This window comes from Euprymna scolopes, chromosome 13 (genome assembly GCF_053919585.1).
Source record: "Euprymna scolopes isolate OS-2025 chromosome 13, ASM5391958v1, whole genome shotgun sequence".
Taxonomy (NCBI): domain Eukaryota; kingdom Metazoa; phylum Mollusca; class Cephalopoda; order Sepiida; family Sepiolidae; genus Euprymna; species Euprymna scolopes.
Genome location: NC_136494.1, coordinates 71,469,334 through 71,492,294, shown reverse-complemented (window position 1 = coordinate 71,492,294; position 22,961 = coordinate 71,469,334). Strand labels below are relative to the sequence as shown.

Genomic DNA, 22,961 nt, shown 5'->3' with positions numbered 1-22,961 from the left:
CATTGTTTTGCATCCTTGGAATACCTCTGAGAATACCGAGATGTCTTCTTTGTCCTCAACTGAAGAAGGTGAAGGACATCCATGCGTATCAATGCACAATAGTTGTTTCTTTATCAGACCTTTTGAGTTTTCACTTTAACAACTGCAGCAACAGCAGTGTCTCCCCCCCCCCATCCTTACCAAATTTGGTGCTAGCCTCTTTTAGGCCTAGCTCACTTCTTAACAACACATCTGATGTTGAGTACCCAATTTGAGGACTTCCTGGTTAATTCTAAATTACTAATATTAACAGGTCTATACCATGATTTTAAACACCATCGACTTCTGTGAACCCAATTTGGGGAGTACAGGATTATTTCCAGTTCCACTTTAACCTGTAATGTTAGTACCTATCATTGTCTTATCTATAGGTCAAATAAAATTTGTTCTAGTCACAACACTAAACTGCCTCAAATACCCCTAGAAAGGGGGGTTCGCCTCAACCCATCACACCACTCCAATACCCTTCCACTCTGAAAATAATCCTTTTCACTTTTTTTTACCTTATTTTCCAATTCTATCAACTATTCAAGCCCCTCCCTCTCTACCGCCACATGAAAAAACTGCATATAATGGTGAAACTACAAGTTGTAAAATTAAGGAGTATAAAGTCAGCCCATAATTGCCACTACTCACAAGTCTACCCTGACTTGAAGTGGTAGTACCTGTCAGGGCTCTGTATAATTATTAAATAGAAACTATCCTTTACAGACTCTTTGTTTACTAATGTGATACTACGAACTTAGACTTCCAACAATGAGGGGAAATAATTCATTAGCAGAGCAAGGAGGTGAGATGAGTTAAAGACGATGAGAGTGACTGAAACTTTTTTGAATTCTTGAGACAGGAAGACATTTCACAGTAGGTGATTAGTTTCTGAATAATCAGCCACTACTGGTTGATGGGACGATTGCGAAAATTATTAGTTTATTTTAATCAAATGTGACGGTGACTGAGACAAAAGATCAGATATAGGATTTCCCATTTTGAGTCAATAAATTTAAGAGTCAGAATTAGTTTAGAGACAGTTTTCAGTTTTGGATAGTGGATAATGCTTGGCGGCTTGGAGTTCTTCCAAGAGAGGTCACAGTTAAAGTTAGGTGAGAGCAGATAGAGCTTTAGCAGATAAGGAAATGAACAGATCAACCAACTGACAATAATGGCCTCGACAGACAACTAAGATGTGGACATTAGCAGTTGCAGGGTCCTTTTCTGCAATCGTATCTCACATACACACTCAGAATACAAATGATCTACACACAATGTGTCAATCTGTGTTTACATTTGTTTTGCATTGTTTTACATTTTTTATACTAGTAAACTAGTGCTCGCACCCTTGGCAATTGCGAACACAACCTGGCAGAATGAAAAGAATAGATGAAAGAGAAGAAAACTCGGGCAAACCATGTTGGAGTGAGCAATTGTTTTCTAAGAAGCATATGGTTTCACTAATATATGCCCACAAAACATTCATCTACAAACATATACAAAACCTATGTATGCTGCTTTCAACATAAAATGACCTAACAATGGTTGACATGCGTAAAAATCTAACGGCCAACCAGACCAATTCTGAACTCAGAGTGGTAGTACTTGACAATCCTATTTATGGATTAAGTAAAATCTGTTCTGAGTATGAAAAGAAATTGCATCTTATAGTGAATACCACAATTTAGGAATTCCTTGTCTTCTCAGCAACTCTTGGATTGTATGTATTTACTCAAAAAAGTGAACCATAAATATAAATATATGCACGAATCTACGTTTGATAAATATCCACTGCCCTTTTTATTCATGGGATTTCTGGTAGGAGAAAGGGTGAAATTCAGTACAGCATTCCAGCTCTCATTTTTCCCATGATGCACTGCCCTTTGTAAAGTGAATAAAATAGAATGTAACTTTGTTGTCAACACATTAGTCATCGACATTGTTTTACGTCTCTTACTAAAGGTTAGGCATCATCTTCCTCCTCCTCCTGCCAACTCTCTTACTTCTCTTTCATTTTTTTCTTTTCATTTACATTTATTCATACACATTCATTTCTTTTTTTCTTTTAACCAAAGTCTTACGCATTTTTTTTTCTTATTACTACTTTTTTTTTTTTTTTTTTTTTTTTTTTTTTTTTAGATTTTTCATCATCATTTTCCTCTTTTCATTTCCCAGTTTTTCATCAATCTCTCTTATACATCTTGACAGATATTTTTTTTTTGACGTTTCATCTCATCATTTTCTTGATTTTTTTTTTTCTTAAGGTCAGTTAAGTTTACAGAGAAAAAACAAAAATGTAGTAAACAAATTCCTCGTCCTTCTACTCCTGTCCTCTCACAGACCCCCCCCACTGTCTTTCTGTTAAATCCTTACTCTAATGATAATAAATGAAAATGTTGAATTGAAAACAACAGCAAATATATATATGTATGTATATATATATATATATATATATATATATATATATATATATATATATATATAAGAAAGAAAGAAAGTAGCATCTTGTGTGCAAAACAAACAAATTTGATATATATGCCAAGAGGTAGATATATTGTTGATAAAACGGAAGTCGCTTGTATGTAGGTAACTTTTCCCCATCTTTGATGAGTTCTTAGTAGAATCCAGTAGGCATGGCTGATAAGGGAGCGTTTATTTAACATTGCTACTTTTTAGTTCTTTGTGTAATACAGACAAGATGACAATAGTACGGAAATGCATTTTTTTTTGACATTCTGTCATCGAAAATGTCAAAGGTTATTGCAGACGTAACAAGGTTGCTTGGTAATGTGTTACAACACTACAAAGGTGCATGCAGTAGTCCAGTTATTCATTACTGTCATCAACTCTGGTGTATATATGGCATGATTAAATAAGTAATCATCTAAGTGCACACCTGTGGAACTCTCTTCCGTTTGCCTGTTTCCCACCTGACTACAACTTGGATGTCTTCAAGTCCAACATAAACAAATTCCTGATTAATCGCCCCCCTTAAGTAAGACACTTTATCAAATCTCCAATACTAACAATTATTACGATACTATCCCATTGATTACTGTACACGCAATAACTTTTATCCCCGAGTGGCTTCCGGGCCTTGATGACCCCCATGTAAAAAAAAACGAAAAAACTTAAAATATAAAATAAAAATATATACAGCATAATCATGTTTGACAGACTGGTTCCTGTCAGATCATTGAAGTTAAGCAACGATGAGCCTGGCCAGTACCAGATGGGTGACCATTTGGGACTTCCAGGTACTGTATATGCTCTACACTTATCTCGGCATTGTTTCCAGTCGTCCTGGACTTTTCTTGCCACTGGACTCTAGCAGTGCCGATTCAGGAGAGGTGTGGTTGGAGATTGCGCAACCCTGACCACATAATTACACGCGCAGCTGCCCCTACAGGGGGTATCCGTTGTCTTTTGAGACTGAACGGAGGCATCGGAATACTTAAAATTTATTAATGAACTATACAAGACATAAATATGGGGGTTGGGTAGATCGAAACTTGAGAGATTGCCTTTTTATGTTTCTTGTTTTAATCCTAACGTTCCATGAGCAACATTCTTGACAATGCCGGGAAAAATGCTGTTTTCTAGGTAAGCTGTTGTTTTATGATACGTATTAGTTGATAATATGTGGAAATTTGACCCCCCCTCCCTCTCTCCTAGTATTCATCACTATTCATCTGTCAATCCATCAATCTCGTTAACCTTAATCTTCAAATGAGTTTTTAAGTCTTGATAAGTGTTGACTCATTAGTGAAAAAAAGTTCCTTGTGAAATCAGTTGATGCAATTCGCAGAATTCTTAGAATGCTGGTCGAATACTGGCATCCATATGGAATTCTGAATAGAACTTCATGCTCTACGCTTCATTTTTATATTCATTTCTTGAAGGAATTATATTTCAGTAATAAATTACAAGCACTTAATAATAGGGAATTACTTTCAAATCACCTGATGTTGCCTAAGATTGAATGAGGGCCCCTATGCCCTATTTTATTCCATAACAAAATATTTCAGTTTTATTCTTATTTTTTTATACTAGTGGGGGGGGGGCTGGCAGGAGCTTTGCCTGGGTGTAAAATACGCTTAAATATTATAATTTAATTTGTCCAGATTTCATATATATTATTATTGTTGTGATTTCAAAAATAAAAAAAAAAGTATTTCGGTGCCATCAGCTAGAATCGAAACTGAAATTGTAGCATTCAAAGCTGGTGACGTTACCACTACAAACGTGACATACATATGAACTGATTAAAAATCAAAAAATAAACTAAGATGAATGTACAAAATGTTTAATGATTTTTTTTCATTTTTGACCCGTTTTTGACCCCTTAAAAACAAATTCAACCAGCTGAAGACCCATAAAAGAACAGCCCTAAAAAAATCCAATCATTTGAGGCCCCTAGCGCCGGTTTGTGACTTTTAGTTTTGGACGAGATAGGGTTTGAAAATATGCAGACAGACAGACATATAGCCGTTTATATATTAGATTATATAATATTCAATATTTAAGGTGGGACTCAAGTATGAACTTAGACATGATTAGATGTGGGGTCGTCTAAGCAAAATAACACTGATTGAAATATATTTTAGTAAATATATAGTCTTAAATCCCTTCAAGGCACACCGGGCATTTTTCGAGAATCAATAAGAACCCCTGTGCATAATATAATTTTTATGATTTTATATGATTTCTATGATTTTATATAATTTCTATGATTTTATATAATTTCTATGATTTTATATAATTTCTATTTTATATAATTTCTATGATTTTATATAATTTCTATGATTTTATATAATTTCTATTTTATATAATTTCTATGATTTTATATGATTTCTATTTTATATAATTTCTATGATTTTATATAATTTCTATGATTTTATATAATTTCTATGATTTTATATTGTCAGATATGCTTTCCTAAAATTCTTGAGATGGACAGCTTTTTTCCTCATTAACTTTTTGTGATGGGACGTATATCTATCTGTCAGTATATATCTATCAATACACTTTGATTATCAGTCATTCCCCAGCAATGTCTGTATTTCCCTGCTAACACACACACATACACACAACTTCTATTCATACGTATATTATCGACTACATATTTGTGTACATCAATTCCCTGTTGATGTTCTTGTGGGTGGTTGTAACAACGATGATGATGGTAATAAGCTCAAACAAGTAATAAGATTAGGCATTCTTTAGTGAAAGCCAAAAATCTTCCCGAATTTGAAGAGAAGGTTGGATGGAGTTGAAGTTGGAGGGTAAGAAATGGTAGAACCGTAAACCGTGTCATTGCATTCTCTTGTCCAAATAATGATGTTGAGATAGACAGATGCAAAGACACCAAACAAAACAGACCAGGAAATCCAATGATGACGGAATCTGACACTTGTACACACACAAAACAATATTCTCTGAAACTTGTCCATCAAGCCTTTTCGTTATTGAGATGTGGAAGTAGAGATGATCTGAACTGGAATGCGTTCATCATTCACATAATATGAAAATAATGGAGAGAATTCTACTGTGAATGAACAAAATTAACATTTTTTTCTAAGGAGTACAAATAAACAAACAATGGATGTTGGTTTTCGGGACAAGATCAAAGTATAGTATCTGTTCTTCAGATGCTGCATTTCAGTTTCTTGTTCTCTGTCGGTGGAGGAGAAATCCTTCACGACTGAGACAATTTTTATTTTTGTTCCTTTTCTCCACATTAAAAAACGACCCTGGTGTCTAACTCTGTCCCGTGGGGAGGCATTGTAAATAGGAACAATGGATGTTGGTTTCATTTGATTAGCGTTTTTTAAGAACAGTTAAAGGATATCTTAATGGATAACATGGCAGATTATGAAATCTGCCGTGTCAAAGAGTCAAATACGTTCTAAGATGGAATACTGTTGCCACATCTAGGGAGGAACTGCTAAGAGTACCATTTCCTACCTTGACAGGATATAAAACCGTCTTCGAACTCTAGTGGGGAAAGCCTTTTTCTCTTCCCTACTTCTTCTTTCCCATAAAACAGATGTTACACATCTATCCCTGTGCTATTGTTATTTTTATGATAGGTGCTTAACTGAACTTCCATCTATGCTCACCTCCCCTCATCCCTCCCCCTAGAATATTTGCAGTAGACACTCGTCTACCTACAACAACTGTTAACAGTTTCTCTTATTTTTTATCTGTGCCTAAACAAAAATTCCATGATCAAAGTTTCTCATCTGGAACTATTCATCTGTGGAATACAATATCACAGAGCTGCTTCCCAGTTGACTATAAGGTGATCGTTTTCAAGTCTAATGTAAACAAGTTCTTGTTGAACTATCTTCTTAAATAATTAAACCCTACCCAAGTTCCACCGTTACCGATCATCCTAGTGTTGTCTCACTGGTCACCTCACACTAATTAACTTTTATCTTCGAATAGCCTGTGGGCCTTAATAAGTAGTGGCCCCACTCCCCCCAGTAAAAAAAAAAGTCATATTTTGTTTAATGTCCATTTGGCATGTTGACATGTTTTTGACAACTGTAAGAAATTGACTTCCAAACTAACCTATCCAGATTTTTATTCCTCTTTCTCTTAAGGCCATCCCTATCACTCCCTTCTATGTTTTCGTTGGCCTTCCTGAAGCCTTCTATCATGTCTGCAAGCGACACAATATTCAACGAGCGAGATCGGAAATGCGCTGCTGTACAACTCATGCTCTCTACCAATCCACGTTATAAAAACAGGACTCTCAAAATGCAAATCTGGACAATTCAACACTTGAGGGCACGGCTCAATGAACTTTCTAGCCACAGTTATGATCTTTGGTATGGTTTCAAGTGAGGGCCACATCATGCCACCTCGCATTTTTGAAGTCTGCTTGGAAATCAACACCCAAGTGTACCTGGATGTGCTGAAAAGTGTGATTATCCCCTGGTGCAATCAAGTGGCCGCTAGCAGACTTTGGGTGTGGTAGCAGGACTTAGTGCTGGCCCACAAGTCCAAAAAGACCCAGGTTTGGCTTCAGAAGGAGTGCTATGACTTTTTATCCTTCTCTCACTGGCCCCTCCCTTCTCCCCCGACCTAAACCCACTGGACTACTTTGTTTGATCATACAATGAAAACATTGCCAACATGACCTCCCACAACACCAAAGCCAGCCTGATCACTACCATCCAGTGAGTATTTGATGAGCTCCCACTGGCGCTGGTCCTGGATATGACCTTAAACTATATCCGATGGTGAGGCCCCAGCTTGCGAGCTCTGGCAAGTGTGGAGCCACCCTTTGCCATTGCTCCCAGGTCCACTCTGACCCGGAGTGGTAGTACCTGTTAGTGTCCCAACTATGGGTTGAATAGAAACCGACTTGCAAAAAAACAAATATATTCTATTAAAAAATTTTTCTTCAAAATCTTTGGATTCGGCATTAAATAACCTGAAAAGGGTTGATATGCCGTAAAACAAAAACAATCAACCAACCAACCCACTGGTGCTTGTGGAAAAGGCATACTCCTAATTCCGGACCTGTATTGAGGTGGTGATTGAGGCTGAAGGCGGCTACATTGAATAGATGTCAGGTCTACTACATAATCAAGTTACCTGAATTGATTTTTTCAATAAAAGTTTTAAAATAAAGCTGTAATGTTGTTTTATTTAAGGTGAAAAACTCATCGTTTCGCCATATATATATATATATATATATATATATATATATATATATATATATATAAAATTATAAAACTCTTTGGACCGTCCGGGAGTCCTTACTTGCTTGCTTGAATCTTGTCTTTGACAAATAGGCGATTCCACCTTTTTAAAAAGGGATAAGTGAATTCATATGTACATATGCATATGGGTGTAGCTCAGAAGCTAGGGAATGAGAATGGGGAGTTGTATGTTTTGGTTTCGATTTTAGCTTATAACACCCAAGTCATATATATACTTTTCTAGTTTTGATCTCGCTACTATATATTAGGTTCAATATAATAATCGAAAGAGAATTGTCTTAATAATAAAAAAAAAAAAGCATAATCTACATGAATTAAAACATTATATTTAAGCATATCTTACAACTGGACAAAGCCGGGTGGCCTGCTAATATATATATATATCTATATTTTCCCTGTGTATGCTCATCACTTTCACTACACCGATGAAGGCTGAAGGATCGGTCGAAAATTATGTACTTGTAAAAAAAGTTAAAAAATTTTTTTTCATGATATTATTTTGTATTTCTGCACGTCACCAATTGAAAACGAATAAAGAAAAGTTATAAGCTTTTATACTTTTCGTATTCTTTTTTATACATTTCCATTTATATATATATATATATATATATATATATATATATATATATATATATAGATATATATATTCTTTCTTTGATCTTCTCTACCTTGGATTTCAATTTACCTCATCGGATTTACTTGCCTGGGATTTGCATCTGGATATTATCAAATAGAAATTTTAACCTACGGATTTCCATTGGCCTCCTCTATCTATTTAATATTCCAGAACTCTTTGTTGCTATAGCTACTCCCATTTGCAATGGAATTTCAAAAACCTTTTTCTTTTATGCAAATATGTTAGCATTCATATTTTGCAGTTTCATTTTATGCTTGAAATAGCATTTCATCATTAGATTGTGCTATTATCTTTCCTCTGATGAGAAGTAGGCATTCTTTGAAACACCACGGATGAAGGATTTCTTCATTTTTAATTTAGCATTCCTTGTCGGATAATAGAATTTCTGTTTTTTCCTTATATGCAGATTTTTTTACATTTTATTTTCTTATATTTAAGTTTTTTATTTTTGGATAATTGAGCTTTTTCATCTGGCTTGGATTGTTTGTATAAATATTAAAAATATTTATATCTTGTTTTAAGTTTATTCTCATGCTAAACTTATTTTTTTTTTATATATATATATATATTAGTGGCTTGGCAAGGCCATAGGGGAGACAACTGAAGCTGCAACACTGAAACTGCCTGCCAGGTCACTATTTATACAAATGTAGGAAAAATTTTGGCATATTTTATTAGTTTGAAAATATAGGTTCTTTTTGTTAATTGTCATAAAATTTTAACCATAGAACAATATTATAATCTCTAAAAAGCGTGCAAATTTTCATGTAGTTTCGTCCTATATAACAAAAGATATAAGCATTTCAGTATTCAATTTGGATATGAGATATATCCATATGTATATATATAGACTGATATACCACTTTTTGGGGGAAATTTTATAAGTTCCAAATCTCAATGACTATTGATCAGAATTTAACAAATAAAGGTTCATTAGAAAGCTAATAGCTTGAATTGTGTGGTGGGCTCTGTGACATTTGCCCATTAAGGGGATCATCCATCATCCAGAGCCTATTTTGGGCATTTCTTTTATAGCCATAAAATGTTTTAATCATAGTAATTTGTTTTCCTAGCTTTGCATATGAATTCCAAAATATCTAGTACTTCTCCAAAACCTCTGACCTTGATGGAGGGAGGAGACTAAAATTTGCTGCTATGGTTTCAAATGATCTGAAATAACAGCAAGGGGAGACTTGATTCCATCTCATTTATTATATCTCCCCCCTTTGGTTTTCATACATAAAGTAAATTTTAGTGTATGGATTATTTGATATTCATAATCGTACCCTATTTCGAAAAGAGAGGAGATATAACATATGAGAAACATTTGGTATTATTTTGTTGTTATTTTAAATCATTTAAAACAATAGCAGCAAGTTTTAGTCTCTCCTCCATCAAGGCTAGAGGTTTTGGGGAAATATATACATAGCGAAACCTAGCAAGGATGAAACACAGAAAATTTTGTGTAGCTTGATTGCAATGTATATTATCAAAACTTACTACTTAGCTCTACTTGAGCATTGTTGCAGTAAATACTGAACACATATATATAATTATTTACTATAATAATTAAATACCTACAGACACTAGTGTTTCATCCTTTCGGGAATCATCAGTGCAGGGTGTCACGATTAACTCCAGTTGAGAGATTCAAACCCTGGCAACAGAAGTTATATTTGGCTTCATTAGCAAGGACCCAAACCACTCAGCTACCGAAAACCACGAGAGATACAGTTGAAATTAAACATTTATTCTTTTTAAATGCTTTTAACGTCAGTGATCTAGTCATTATATGACGATATATGCATATGAACTAAGTTGACTTACTATATATATATATATATATATATAGCCAGAAAGATATTTTTCTCAGAGTATCAGTTAAATGATCTTGGACCATGAATAGTTTCAGTTGAGCAGTCTCAGATTTCATGAGACCCCCCCCCCCTTCTGACTCTTCAACAGTAATAGTGTCAGTTTCATATAAAAGGCAGACTGGAAGGGAATAAAAGTATCCAAATCTATTTAACCTTTGACCCTCCAACTTTTTTGTTTACTGGCCTTACCAGCCCCACCCCCCTTGCTTATTGTCTGTTCATTCTCTTTCTATCAACTAGGAAATTCTCTCATCCACCTGTTGACACTTACCAAGTTCCACCAGTTCTGATCTTTTCCGATTTGGAGCTTCTAATTACTGTTTGGTTAACAAAGCTCCACATGCTGTTAACTGTTTAGGTTTGTTCATCTGAGATTAATGCTTCTTAACATTTTCCCAAAGACCCTGTTTTGATTGCTTGCAACTTTTCTAACTGAAAACGAGATCAAATTCTAAGATTTTATGAAATATAAATATTTAACACTCAAAGTAAATACTGAAAATAGATACATAAAATTTTATGAAGATAGAATATATTTAATAATAATTATATATATATATATATATATATATATATATATATATATATATATATAGTGAATTCATCTATTATTTATAACTAGCGAGGGGTACCCGGCGTTGCCCGGGCGTTTGGAGGTGGGGGGGGGGTTTAAAAAAAAAAGTAAGTATGAGGATCGAACCCGAACCGTTGAGGCAAAGTTGTAAATTAAAGTGTGGGGAAAAAAAAGTGCAACGTTAACCATTGCCCCACTGCGAGATGCTAACGGAAACACGTTTGAATTTATTTAATTACTTAGATTTGGCAGGTGCTCCTTTTAATGAGTTAATGAGGTCAAGTTTGACTGCGGGATAGTATTCATTTACTGTGGAACGCTTTTTTTTATTTGTATTTTCCCAAGATGTTATAGGAAAAAGACTAACCCACATGCGGCGAGCGACAAATGTTGAATATTTATCTTCCCGAAATTGAGCAAATTAAATAGACAGGCAAGCTTCGTTGTTAACTGTGAGATATCACGATTTATATGTGATATAAAAAGTTTTAAAAAGTTGTGAAGCGACCGACCGCTTCTCTGAAAAAAGCCTTTTGTAGACATACAGAAAAAGCAAACACACATACATACATTTTCACTTTTATATTTATAGATTAACTAACCTGGGTCTGTGACGTTGCCTGGGCTTTTGGAGGTGTGTGTTGAGCAAAAAAAAAAACAAAAAAACAAAAGAGTGGCAGTAGGCAAGAAAAGAATGTGAAAAAAAAAAAAATGACGTCTTTGCTCTTGTCTCAATCTCCAAACTAGAAGTGACGAAGGTTTAAATTAAGGCTAGTCGATCGAAAAGAGGGGATGATTTTCGAAAATATTGGCAAAAAAAGCGGCCCCCTCCTTATAGAAAAGTGCCTAGTTGAGGGTGAAGGAATTAATGTTTTTACCAATTTTTTTTTATATTTGTCGTCCGGAGGGTTGAGCTTCAAAACGATACCGATCTCATGAAAATCCGTCGCCTCTGTTGAAAGTTTTAAGCAGACATACAAACATACATACATGATGGCAGCAAATTCGTTCTCGAATATTGCCATTACTTGATATAGCGTTAGAAAATTGAAACATGAAAACAGATCAGTGGTGGAGCCACATGAAAGTGGCTTTTAAGCCTGGCCAAACTCTGGCATTCTTTGGCACACATGGTGCGGACATGAGCACCACTAGCAATACGTGCTTAATGGTCACTTCTATGAACATACATACATACATTTAAACAGACAGGTGAGAGTTATATAATGGTAACCCTATCTATCATTTGTATATTTTTTGTACAGTTGGAGAAAAGGTCATTGTCTTTTTCTTAATGCTATTATTTTCAGGGACATTTATGATTTTAATAGATATGTTATTGTTAAGATGAAGGATATAGATAGATAAGAAAACCACCAAATGAACCTTTCTATTTGGTCATTGCTTACAAACTGAAAACTCTTTATTCCTATGAATTATATAAAAGGTTGCATTTTAAATTCTGTCCAAGTGCAGAAATTTTACATAAGAATTCCTCAGTTTGACAAGACACGCCTGGAGGTCGGAGGTTACATCAGTTAAAATGTGACTGTAATAACCAAGATGAGCATAGAGAAAACACTAACCAGACCTCCACTGGATGAGTGCGAAGAGGATTGGGACCTTGTGGAAGCTTATTGGCACCCAAATTCTTATAAAGACCAATAGTCGCCACTAATGAGAAATCAATGGTAAACAGCTATTGCGATAACGCTAACCAGTTTGCAAAGGTTATCGAAAGAGGTGGAGCACTGGAGCGTACTGGAAATCTGGAGAGACTTGTCTCAGACTCACAGGTTGTTCCCAAAGAGAATTCTTTGATTATAGCCCATGTGAAAACTTAGTGAGTTGTTGTACTACTACTACTACTAATAATAATAATAATATCGATCATAATAATGATAATAAAATTGTAATGTTTTGTAAAATTGGGTTTCCAATACAGTCAAGACATATATGGTCTATAATTTATACTTATATTTCAATATCATGTTAATAGAAATCTAAAATATGCTGAAAATAGAAAGTGTATTGTTAAGAAGAACCGTTTAAAAATAACCTCAATAATTAAATAAAAGTTGGGTTTGATAAGCGACAGTAGGTTGACATAGATCAGGCCTAACTCCCCTCTCCTCCTGCTTCTCCGTGTGCATTGCGTTTCAATACCGGTAATGGGATTTACTTGTTGACACTATTATAATCATGACGAAGACCAGACACCGTAGCAATCAAAACACAAGAGGCCATGTCAAACATGAGTTAACATTGCTGGCGGGGAGGGGGTGAGGGCTTAAAAAAAAAAAAACGGACCACCTCCAAGATCAACTCACTGGCCTTTCATAATACTGTTTACTCCCTACCCATACACTTCTTCGTCTGTTCCTATTTTTTTTTTTTAAGTTATTTATATATGCGGTGGTTTGTATTCTTATTGACAGGGTATCCAGATAATGATATGGTTTGTTTTTGCTGTGGTGTAGGTAGTGCCGTAATAATTGGATTCTGCAATAGGTTGGACCAGTTATTGGTTTGTCTTCTTGGTTCATCAAAATAAATAGTTAGATTTCTATTTCTTTTTTATTTTTATCTTCTATGAGAGTGTTTTTTTCTTTTATAAATGGTTTTTAACCCATTGAACCTGAGGAAATTCCTTGATGATGAGCAATAACTATTAAAAAGAATATGGCATTTTAAATGCTTTATTGATGGTGTGTGTGTGTTCATGAAATGTCAATAAATGAAGTTTAATTTCTCTCATTTCCAAGTCGCAGTTTTGTTAATTCAGTCGGTACAGCACGGGACACTTAACATTTTGGGGTTCGGTTTTCAAATCTCATTATGTCTATATTTTATATATATATATATATATATATATATATATATATACTAGCATGGGTGCCCGGCGTTGCCCGGGTGTTTGGAGGTGTATGCTAAGCAAAAAAAAAAAAAACGGTCAATTTTTTAAACTTTGACCCCTATTATGACCCCTTAAAATTTATTGTTTTGGGCTCAAATCGAGTTATTAAGTTAGATATATGTCCAAGGAACCTATATCTAAACTTTCAAGAGTTTAGACCACAAATTGTCGGAGGAGTTTGGTAGAGTTCTCAAAGGTCAAATCGTTGAACTTTGACCCCTTAACAGCCAAATTTCTGGCCGAAAACGGATCACATGGATTTTCCCAAATTTCAGTACCCTTTATATCAAATTTCGGGTCTGTAGACTAAAAATTGACAGTTATTGCGTAGGGAAATGTATACAGACACACAGACACGTTCACTTATATATATATATATATATATATATATATATTTGGGTAAAGTCACTAAAAAGAGTCTTGTGGTGATATGAGATAAAATATCTGTGTATGCATTTAAAAATGTTTTTTTATGTTAAATATTATTACATGAAATGTCATCTAAGTAGCATCTACACATGATAAATGCACCACTAAAATATATACAAGGCTCGTTCAGTCTTTAACAGACTATGGATACCCACGAAGGGGTGCATGCACATGAAATTTTTGTGGCAGGAGGTGCACAATCTCCAACCACACCTCTCCTGAGTCGACATTGTTAAATACCTGTGGCAAGTGAAGTGTATGTACAGGACGACTGGAAACAAATGTCGAGATAAACCGAGAGCACATACAGCACCTAGAATTCCCAAATGGTCACTCATATGGTACTAACCAGGCTTACCTTCGGTGAGCTGATGAGAACCGGTGTGTCAACGTGATTATGTCGTATATACTAAAATATATAAACATTGCTTAAATAATATCCATCATGGCTATGGATCGCTATAAAGCCTATGCAAAGCGACCATGATGGATATTATTTAAACAATGTTTATATATTTTAATTGTGCATTTCTGCAGTTCAGATGGGTACGATATAATAAATATTAACTCGAAATGACTCCTCATGTAATATATATATAAAAAATATTTTTAATAGCTGCACATAATTATTTTTTCAAGATCATCCCAAGAGTGACTTTATCTATATTTGATGAAAATACTAATTGAAAAATGAACAAAAAATAAAAAAGTCTTATCAAACAAGTCTTGTTAGTATTATTTAATAATGGTTGCCTAAATGAGAATATGTTGCCTATATATGCATATAGCACCATGTTAGGGGCCCACCCTGTATATATGTGAACTTAACGATGCGTCTATCTAACCTCGCATTATTCACTACACCCATGTATTTACTTATTTATTTATTATTATTTATTTATCCTAACTTTACCTTATTTACTTGGTATAAAAATATATACATGTCTGTGTGTGTGTATATATATATATATATATATATATATATATATATATATATGTATATGTGTGTGTGTATATGTCTATATATGTCTGTATGTTTATATTTTTATTAATATCTATATTTATATAATTGTATATACGTGTATAGGGGTAGATGCGTGTGTATGTATGTATATGTACATCTACTTCTTACTGGAGACCTATATCTCTGCATATATGTATACAGGTAGGTGTGTGTGTGTATATATATATATATATGTATTTGTGGGTGTATATATGCGTATAAGAGTTGTGTGTATGTGTGTATATGGATCCATGTATGTCTGCATATACATTGTTTATATATATATGTGTGTGTGCATATCTGTATATGGATGTGTAGAAATGTACATATATATGTATATGTATATATGCGTATTTGTGCATACGACGTATGTATTATAAAAAAAAAAGAAAAAAGCCCATTGTATAGACAAGTCGACATATAGCAACTACGAAAATTTTAAATGAACCCTGTACCTGTCAAAAATATGACATCTACACTAACCCTTTCCCTCTCTCACTCTCTTTCCCTCTCACTCTCCCTCTCTCTCTCTCTCTCACTTAATATACCTTACTGAACAAGCAAAAGGCAGTTAAAATTTAAAATTGAAACTTACTCCTCCTCTCCTTACCCCTCTCCCTTTTCCTTTTCTTTACCATCCTCTCCACCTCCCCCTCCCTATATCTATATATCTCCACCCACGCCTACCTGAATCTGTTTCCCTCACACACAATACAATCTAATGTATCTTAATCCTCAAAACTGAAATATTGTCAATACCCGGCTCCCTTGCCCCTTATTATCTCTTACCTCACCCCCCTTTTTTTTCTCTTTTTTTCTTTCTTTTTCTGTCGTATTTCTTCTAAAACACTTCTTCCTAATACTAACAACCACTTCTGTAAGGTCTGACGAGGCTGTTGGATCGTAAACATGGTCCAACATCTGAAACATATGTAACCAAACAGATAAAACGGTAATACTAGCAAAAGTACCCGTCGTTGACTGGGTTCAAAAACAGCCTACAGAAAATGGACTCTGATTTGAAAGTATTATAGGTTATGAAAAGGAAGGGTTGTAAAGAGATAGCTTCGAATTTAGGAGTATCAAAACCAAAGCAAAATATGATGGAAGTAAAAATAAAATAGATAAACCCCATAATTTATTATACCATACCTGTTCACACTGAAACAGTTATCACAATATTCTGTGGATCTATATTAAAAAACCTTATTAAACTTTGTGACATATTTCCATTCTATGGAGGTCAGGTGCGAACGAACACCCCATAATTTTATTATAACATATTTCTTCAAACTGAAACATAATTATCAAAGTATACTTATGCAGATAGATATGAAAAGTCTTTATTAAAGTTTGTGCCTATTTCTATTCTATGGAGGCCAGGCGCGAATGCAGACCCCACAATTTTATTATACCATCCCCATTTAAGTTAAAACATACTTATCAAATTATTCTTATGTACATCTATATCAAAAACCCTTGTAAACGTTTTTTTTTTATTTTTTAATTTTTTATTTCCATACTTTGTGGACCAGGCGCGAACGCAGACCCCACAATTTTAATGAACCACCGTTCTGCCAGATCAAACATACTCATTCCTGTTTCTTGATACATCTTCTATCATTATATGTGATCAGTTTTCTATAATAGTCAACCATATAGGAGCCTATTCGTGACCAGACACACACACACACACACACACACGTTCAGCTTTATATTATAGATATATATATATATATGGCTTTCTTCAGTCTTGACAGACTATGGATACTCCCTGTAAGGGTGCCTGCACGTGAAATTTTTGTGGCAAGAGTTGTCCAGTCTCCACCCATACCTCTCCTGAGTCGACATTGTTGAATACCAGTGGGAAGTGGAGGTTCAGGACTACTGGAAACAATGCTGAGATAAGCGGAAAGCGCATACATCTGGTACTAGCTCAACGTTGCTTAACATATATATAGTCATCCATATACAATACTGTTTTGCTGTATCACAGCTCATCAGTGTGGCTAGACAGACAACTACCTTAAGCCAGGTTTGAAACTTGACTGCCTAGACGACAGGCAACGCTTCTAACCATTACACTACTTGGCTGCTGCTAGGATGGGTATATGAATTAACAATGTTCGAACATTGTTAAAACGTCTAAGCTCCATTTGTTTACACAAAGAGCTTAATATGCTAATGGCCGTTTGTTTATCAGTTCCCAATATGCTCAAGCCAAGATAGGGAGCATTTATAGTCATCCAAGATGCATTGGTTTGGTATGCTTACTTTTCATGTATCTGCTTGAAAAGTGTAAATTCATTACCACTTCCTTTTCTTTTTTAGTTAACTTCTTTGTACGTAACCGATTTATTATTTGCATTTTAATGTATTACTATTTTTAGACATAATACATTACGGTTACAGATTCATTTAATGAATGCTCCCTTATTCTTAATCATTTATTGGAATAACAGTTTAAATCGAACCTATGCATATTATGATTACATACACTTAGTTTTAGGAATATCAGATTGTCACAAAAACAAACACCTTAGCTTGCACAAACATGGTCGACTTTGCATACGAATAGCATGCAAGCAAACTGTTTTGCCATATCGTCCTACGATATTGGCTTCCTTTAATTCAATTTCACAAGACTTTCACAAAAGCTTACAAAATTATCCTTGCCCATATGCATACACTACACATATGCAAAGATTCTATCGTATGTTTCTAAACATGAACACACCTACTATATCGTGCCCGGTATGGTAGCCTGATGAAAATACTATATACCGAATAAAACTATATGATGAATTTAGGCACCTACAGACAACCTTACAAATTCATACAAAGCCAGGAATGTGCAGCAGATTTTGCATAGAATTTGTACTTTACATTATTATTTATGGTACTTGTACAGTTTAATCAAGACATTAACAAAATGAAAATATTGAAAAGAAGTTTAAATTGTACGTATCCGTTATGGAATGAAGTTCTCCGGAAAAAAAATTTCACTTAATTTCATCGAGTAGTTTTAGTTTTACAGCGAAAAAACAATTTGTTATGATACCGAGCAAAAGGTTCAATTTTTAAAAAGAAAAGCTAGAATTAAAGATGGGGAGGGAGTGTTGGCGCTTTAACTGGAGTTATCTCCCGTGGCACTTCTAAACTCCAAACAAAAATTAAGAAAAATTCCAAGATGTCTGCCTTCAACGTGCTCTCATAAAAACGTGTTTTTACACTGTAAAAAAAAAAAAAAAGACTACTTCATCAAATTAACTGAAATTTTTTTTCGGAGATCTTCAGTTCAAAACGGATACGTACAATATAACGTTTTTTCGATATTTTCATTTTTTTATGTCTTGATTAAACTGTACAAGTGCCTTATTTTTTTTATATTTCTGTTTATTATGTTACTTTCTTTCTTTTAGAAACATAACAAACTGAAAAACATGCTGCAAATACCTATAGTTGTTCTTTTTTTAACTTTTTCATTTGACCCATTTTGTTTCATTAATTGTTAGGTGAAAGTACAATTTGTTTGGCTAAGACACCCCTCCCAATTTCATAATAGCTTTTAGATATTTACTTATGAATACAATTCTTTTTATTCTACCATTTTCTCAAATTGTATTATTATTGATACTAACACCATCAATTATCCTCTGTGGAGGCTATTTTATACCAAAATTAGAGTTTGGGCCATTTTATGTTGTGATGGCCTTGTTCTTTACTAGTCTGAGGTATCAGCCTGTGCAGTTCTAGAGAGTCTACTATCTCAGATTTTACTTTCTCACTCTTAGTTTATTGCTAATTACCTGAACTGGGGAATGCCAATGGAGCACTCTTTCACTAAAGTGCTGGTTTTTTTTTTCAAATTCTACTTACCCAACTTTGTGTCTAATCTTCTCACTAGGAGAGGGAGATAAAAAAAAATTCAGTTTACTAATTTTATTAATTTATTCATCAAATTGTTAAGTAAATGTAAAGAATAGTTAACAAAGCCCCCTCTCTGTGTTAGGAATGGCTTTCTAATTTTGTAAAAGAAATTATTTAAAATATGAAACAAACACATATTATATCTCATAGGATTAGCGAATCTCTCGACGGAGGTCACCTTTCTAGGGCAATTGCTCCTGACATATTGAAGGCCTTTGATAGGGTATGGCATAAAGGTTTACTTCACAAGATCTCCAGCTATGGTATAGCTGGAAATGTCTTCTCAATTATTAAATCATTTCTCTCTGTTTATAAGAGTAGTGGTTGATGGGTAAAAATCAGAAGCTCACAGTATTAATGTTGGAGTCCCTCAGAGGTTCATGCTGGGCCCAACTCTCTTCCTGATCTACATTAATGATCTTCCAAATCATATCCTTACATCATTCATAGACATTTATGCTGATGACACTACCGTCTATGGTAGCACATCTAAGACCGTAAACAGCCAAGTTCTCTCCGATTCTCTCTCCTCTGATCTTGAGCAAGTGGTACAATGGGAAAAGGAGTGGCTGGTTACTTTTAATGCATCTAAAACCAAGCTTTTATCTTTACATCATCAACGCTCTGATCCCCATCTGGTATCAATTGAAATGAATGGCTCTTGTCTTGGGGAGGCCTCAAATTTTGACAAGCTTCTGGGCTTGACCATTACTCCTGATCTTAAATGGAACACATACATCAAATCTGTTGCCAAGGCCACTGGAAAAATCATGGGATCCTTCTATCAATCCAGTAGATATCTCACTGCTGATGCAATTCTCTATCTATATAAGAGCCAGGTATGTCCAAGGATGGAGTACTGTTGCCACATCTGGGCAGGAGCTGCTAGAAAGGACTTGTCCTGCCTTGATAGAGTTTAAAATAGACTTTGTAGCCTCTATCTCACAAAAGAGATGCTGCAAGTTTGTCTCTGCTTTATCGTTATTTTCATAGCAAGTACTTGACTGAGCTTCAATCTATGGTCCCCCCTCGCTAAATTTTCACAAGAAACACTCATCTAGCTGAAAACACTATCAATAATTCCCCCCACTCTTTATCTGTGCCTAAACCTAAACATAGATTCCATGAACAAAGCTTCTTTCTTAGAACTGCATGCCTGTGGAATTGTTTTCTGTTTTCCTGCTTTCCAGCTGACTACAATCTGATTGTCTACAAGTCCAACGTAAACAAGTTCTTGATGAGCCGTTCCACTTTGTACACTCTTAACTCTTATCCTCGAGTGGTCTCTGGGCCTTGATAAGTGGTGATGCCTATGTAAAAAAAAAAAAAAAAAAATTTCTGATTCCGATTCTTTATAAATCTCTAAATATTTATTTATTTTACCTGCTGTAAAAGCATATATTTTTTCAAGCGTAAAAACACATGGATGGGAGGGAGTGATCTAGTCTTATTGGTAGTTTAGAATCAATAAATATTATAGATACGCCCAAAAGTAAAAATTTTTCCGATTCCCGATCATCATCCCAACACTAATGACAACTTTTGAGTTGGAAGCCATGTTTAGTTTCAGAACAGTTTCTGATGGTTAGTTGTTCTATACAAGTCCTGGAGATAATTGGTTCTCAGTAGACAGTTGTTTTGTTCAGGTTCCTGACTTTATAATTTTGTAGCCACAGAGCAAAAAATTCTTCCCGTGTTGATACGAAGAAAACATATGCAAGGTTGCTAAAGAAAAAGGTTTAATTTTTATGGAGCAATTCTGCTTTCTGATTGGTTGGCAGCAGTACATGAATTAATTTGATTTGTCAGTTCCTAGCAGCATCGTTTATAAATAGAATCTTCCAACTGTGAGGGACTATACCCCATTATGTATAAAAAATACTGTACCCCTCCCCCCTATTTTTTTTATAATGGGGAAGTCCTTTTGGTTCATTTTTTAATTCTGTTCAAAAATAAATATATATTTTTCTATTCAATTATACATAATAAAAATAGTAATCATTTGGAGCTTAAAATTGGAGCATGTAAAAAGAAGCCATTTTGAATTTTGCTATAAATAGAATCTTCCAACTGTGAGGGACCATACCCCATTATGTATCAGAAATATTGCAACAGTACTAGACGGCATCTGCACCAGCCAGTGGCAAGAAAATTTCCATCTGGAGTAATGCTACGTTTGCACGAATGCATAGAATCTCTGTTTTAAATCCAATAGGTATTCGGTCTAGAAGACATGCATGTAAAGATCTTTTCTTTTTTTTTTTTGTAAGCATAATCATAACAACTAGCAGGACCTGTGGAAATTCCACAGCAGACTCTTTCATATGTTGATGTTGGCATTCTGTGGATGTTCAGTGTAAATGGAGATGCCCTGGTATTATTATAGCTTTTTTGTTAAAACTTCAATGGTATTTATCTAAGCTAGCAGGGACGCACTGTTGTAAAATATGCTTAAATATTCTTGTATATATCATAATAGAGTCAATTCGATTCTTATAAAGTTGTGATTTCAAAAATAAAAAAATATATATCTATATAACTTGGGTGCATCAGCTTGAATTGAAACCAAAACCAAAACCAAAACTTATGAAGAATATATATATATATATATATATATCCTTCAGCTATAATCAAAACCCAAACCAAAATTTATGAAAAATTCTTAGTAAAATTATTTTTAAAAAAGTAGATGACTTAAGTGGCATCAACTATAATCGAAACCGAATCAAAAAGTTATAAAGAATTCTTTGTAAAATTATTTATTACAAGAGAAGGTCATAACAATGAAACGACAATCACTCGGAAGGGGAAAGGTGTAAGTGTGACATAGAAAAGAACACGTTATAATATTAATATACAGATAAAGAGGACAACAGTTTGAAATATGCAACTAATAAAAATAACAATTAAATATTCCTTTTTTTTCCAAAGATTGATTTCCTCAAATCTCTCATTTTTATTTGTCTTATCTTTTGCAGGATGAACCAACACTTCTGCAGGAATTACGTGATGATGTGCGGACGGAATGTTCAAAGTTTGGTGATGTTCGCAAAGTTACTATTTATGATGTAAGTTCTTTTTCATTATTATGGAGATTATGTTAACTGGCAATTCTTTGTTAACAACTTTTAATTACTAAACAGATTTTTATCAGAATTTTACTTGATAAATGAATAAAAGCTAACGTTTTTTTATTATTTATCACACCTATATGACTAACAAAATCAGAATTTTAGTTAACATAAATAAATAAAAGCTAAAGTTTTTTTTTATTTATCACACCTATACGACTGACAAAATCAGAATTTTAGTTAACATACATGAATAAAAGCTAACGATTTTTTTTATTTATCACACCTATGTGACTAACAAAATCAGAATTTTAGTTAACATAAATGAATAAAAGCTAACGTTTTTTTTTTATCTATCACACCTATACGACTGACAAAATCAGAATTTTAGTTAACATAAATGAATAAAAGCTAAAGTTTTTTTTTATTTATCACACCTATACGACTGACAAAATCAGAATTTTAGTTAACATACATGAATAAAAGCTAACGTTTTTTTTATTTATCACACCTATACGACTGACAAAATCAGAATTTTAGTTAACATACATGAATAAAAGCTAACGTTTTTTTTATTTATCACACCTATACGACTGACAAAATCAGAATTTTAGTTAACATACATGAATAAAAGCTAACGTTTTTTTTATTTATCACACCTATACGACTGACAAAATCAGAATTTTAGTTAACATACATGAATAAAAGCTAACGTTTTTTTTATTTATCACACCTATACGACTGACAAAATCAGAATTTT

At 34.0% G+C, this 22,961-nt stretch overlaps 1 protein-coding gene across 2 annotated transcripts in view; it reads left to right on the top strand.

Moving 5' to 3' along the window:
• The window catches only part of LOC145292066 (17S U2 SnRNP complex component HTATSF1-like), a 116,066-nt gene that overhangs the window by 83,008 nt on the left and 10,097 nt on the right, over positions 1-22,961 (top strand). For both annotated transcript variants that reach the window (XM_080138118.1, XM_080138119.1), the window contains exon 7: positions 22,109-22,198. In XM_080138118.1, coding sequence (XP_079994244.1) covers positions 22,109-22,198 — 90 coding nt within the window. The remainder of the gene's footprint in view (positions 1-22,108; positions 22,199-22,961) is intronic.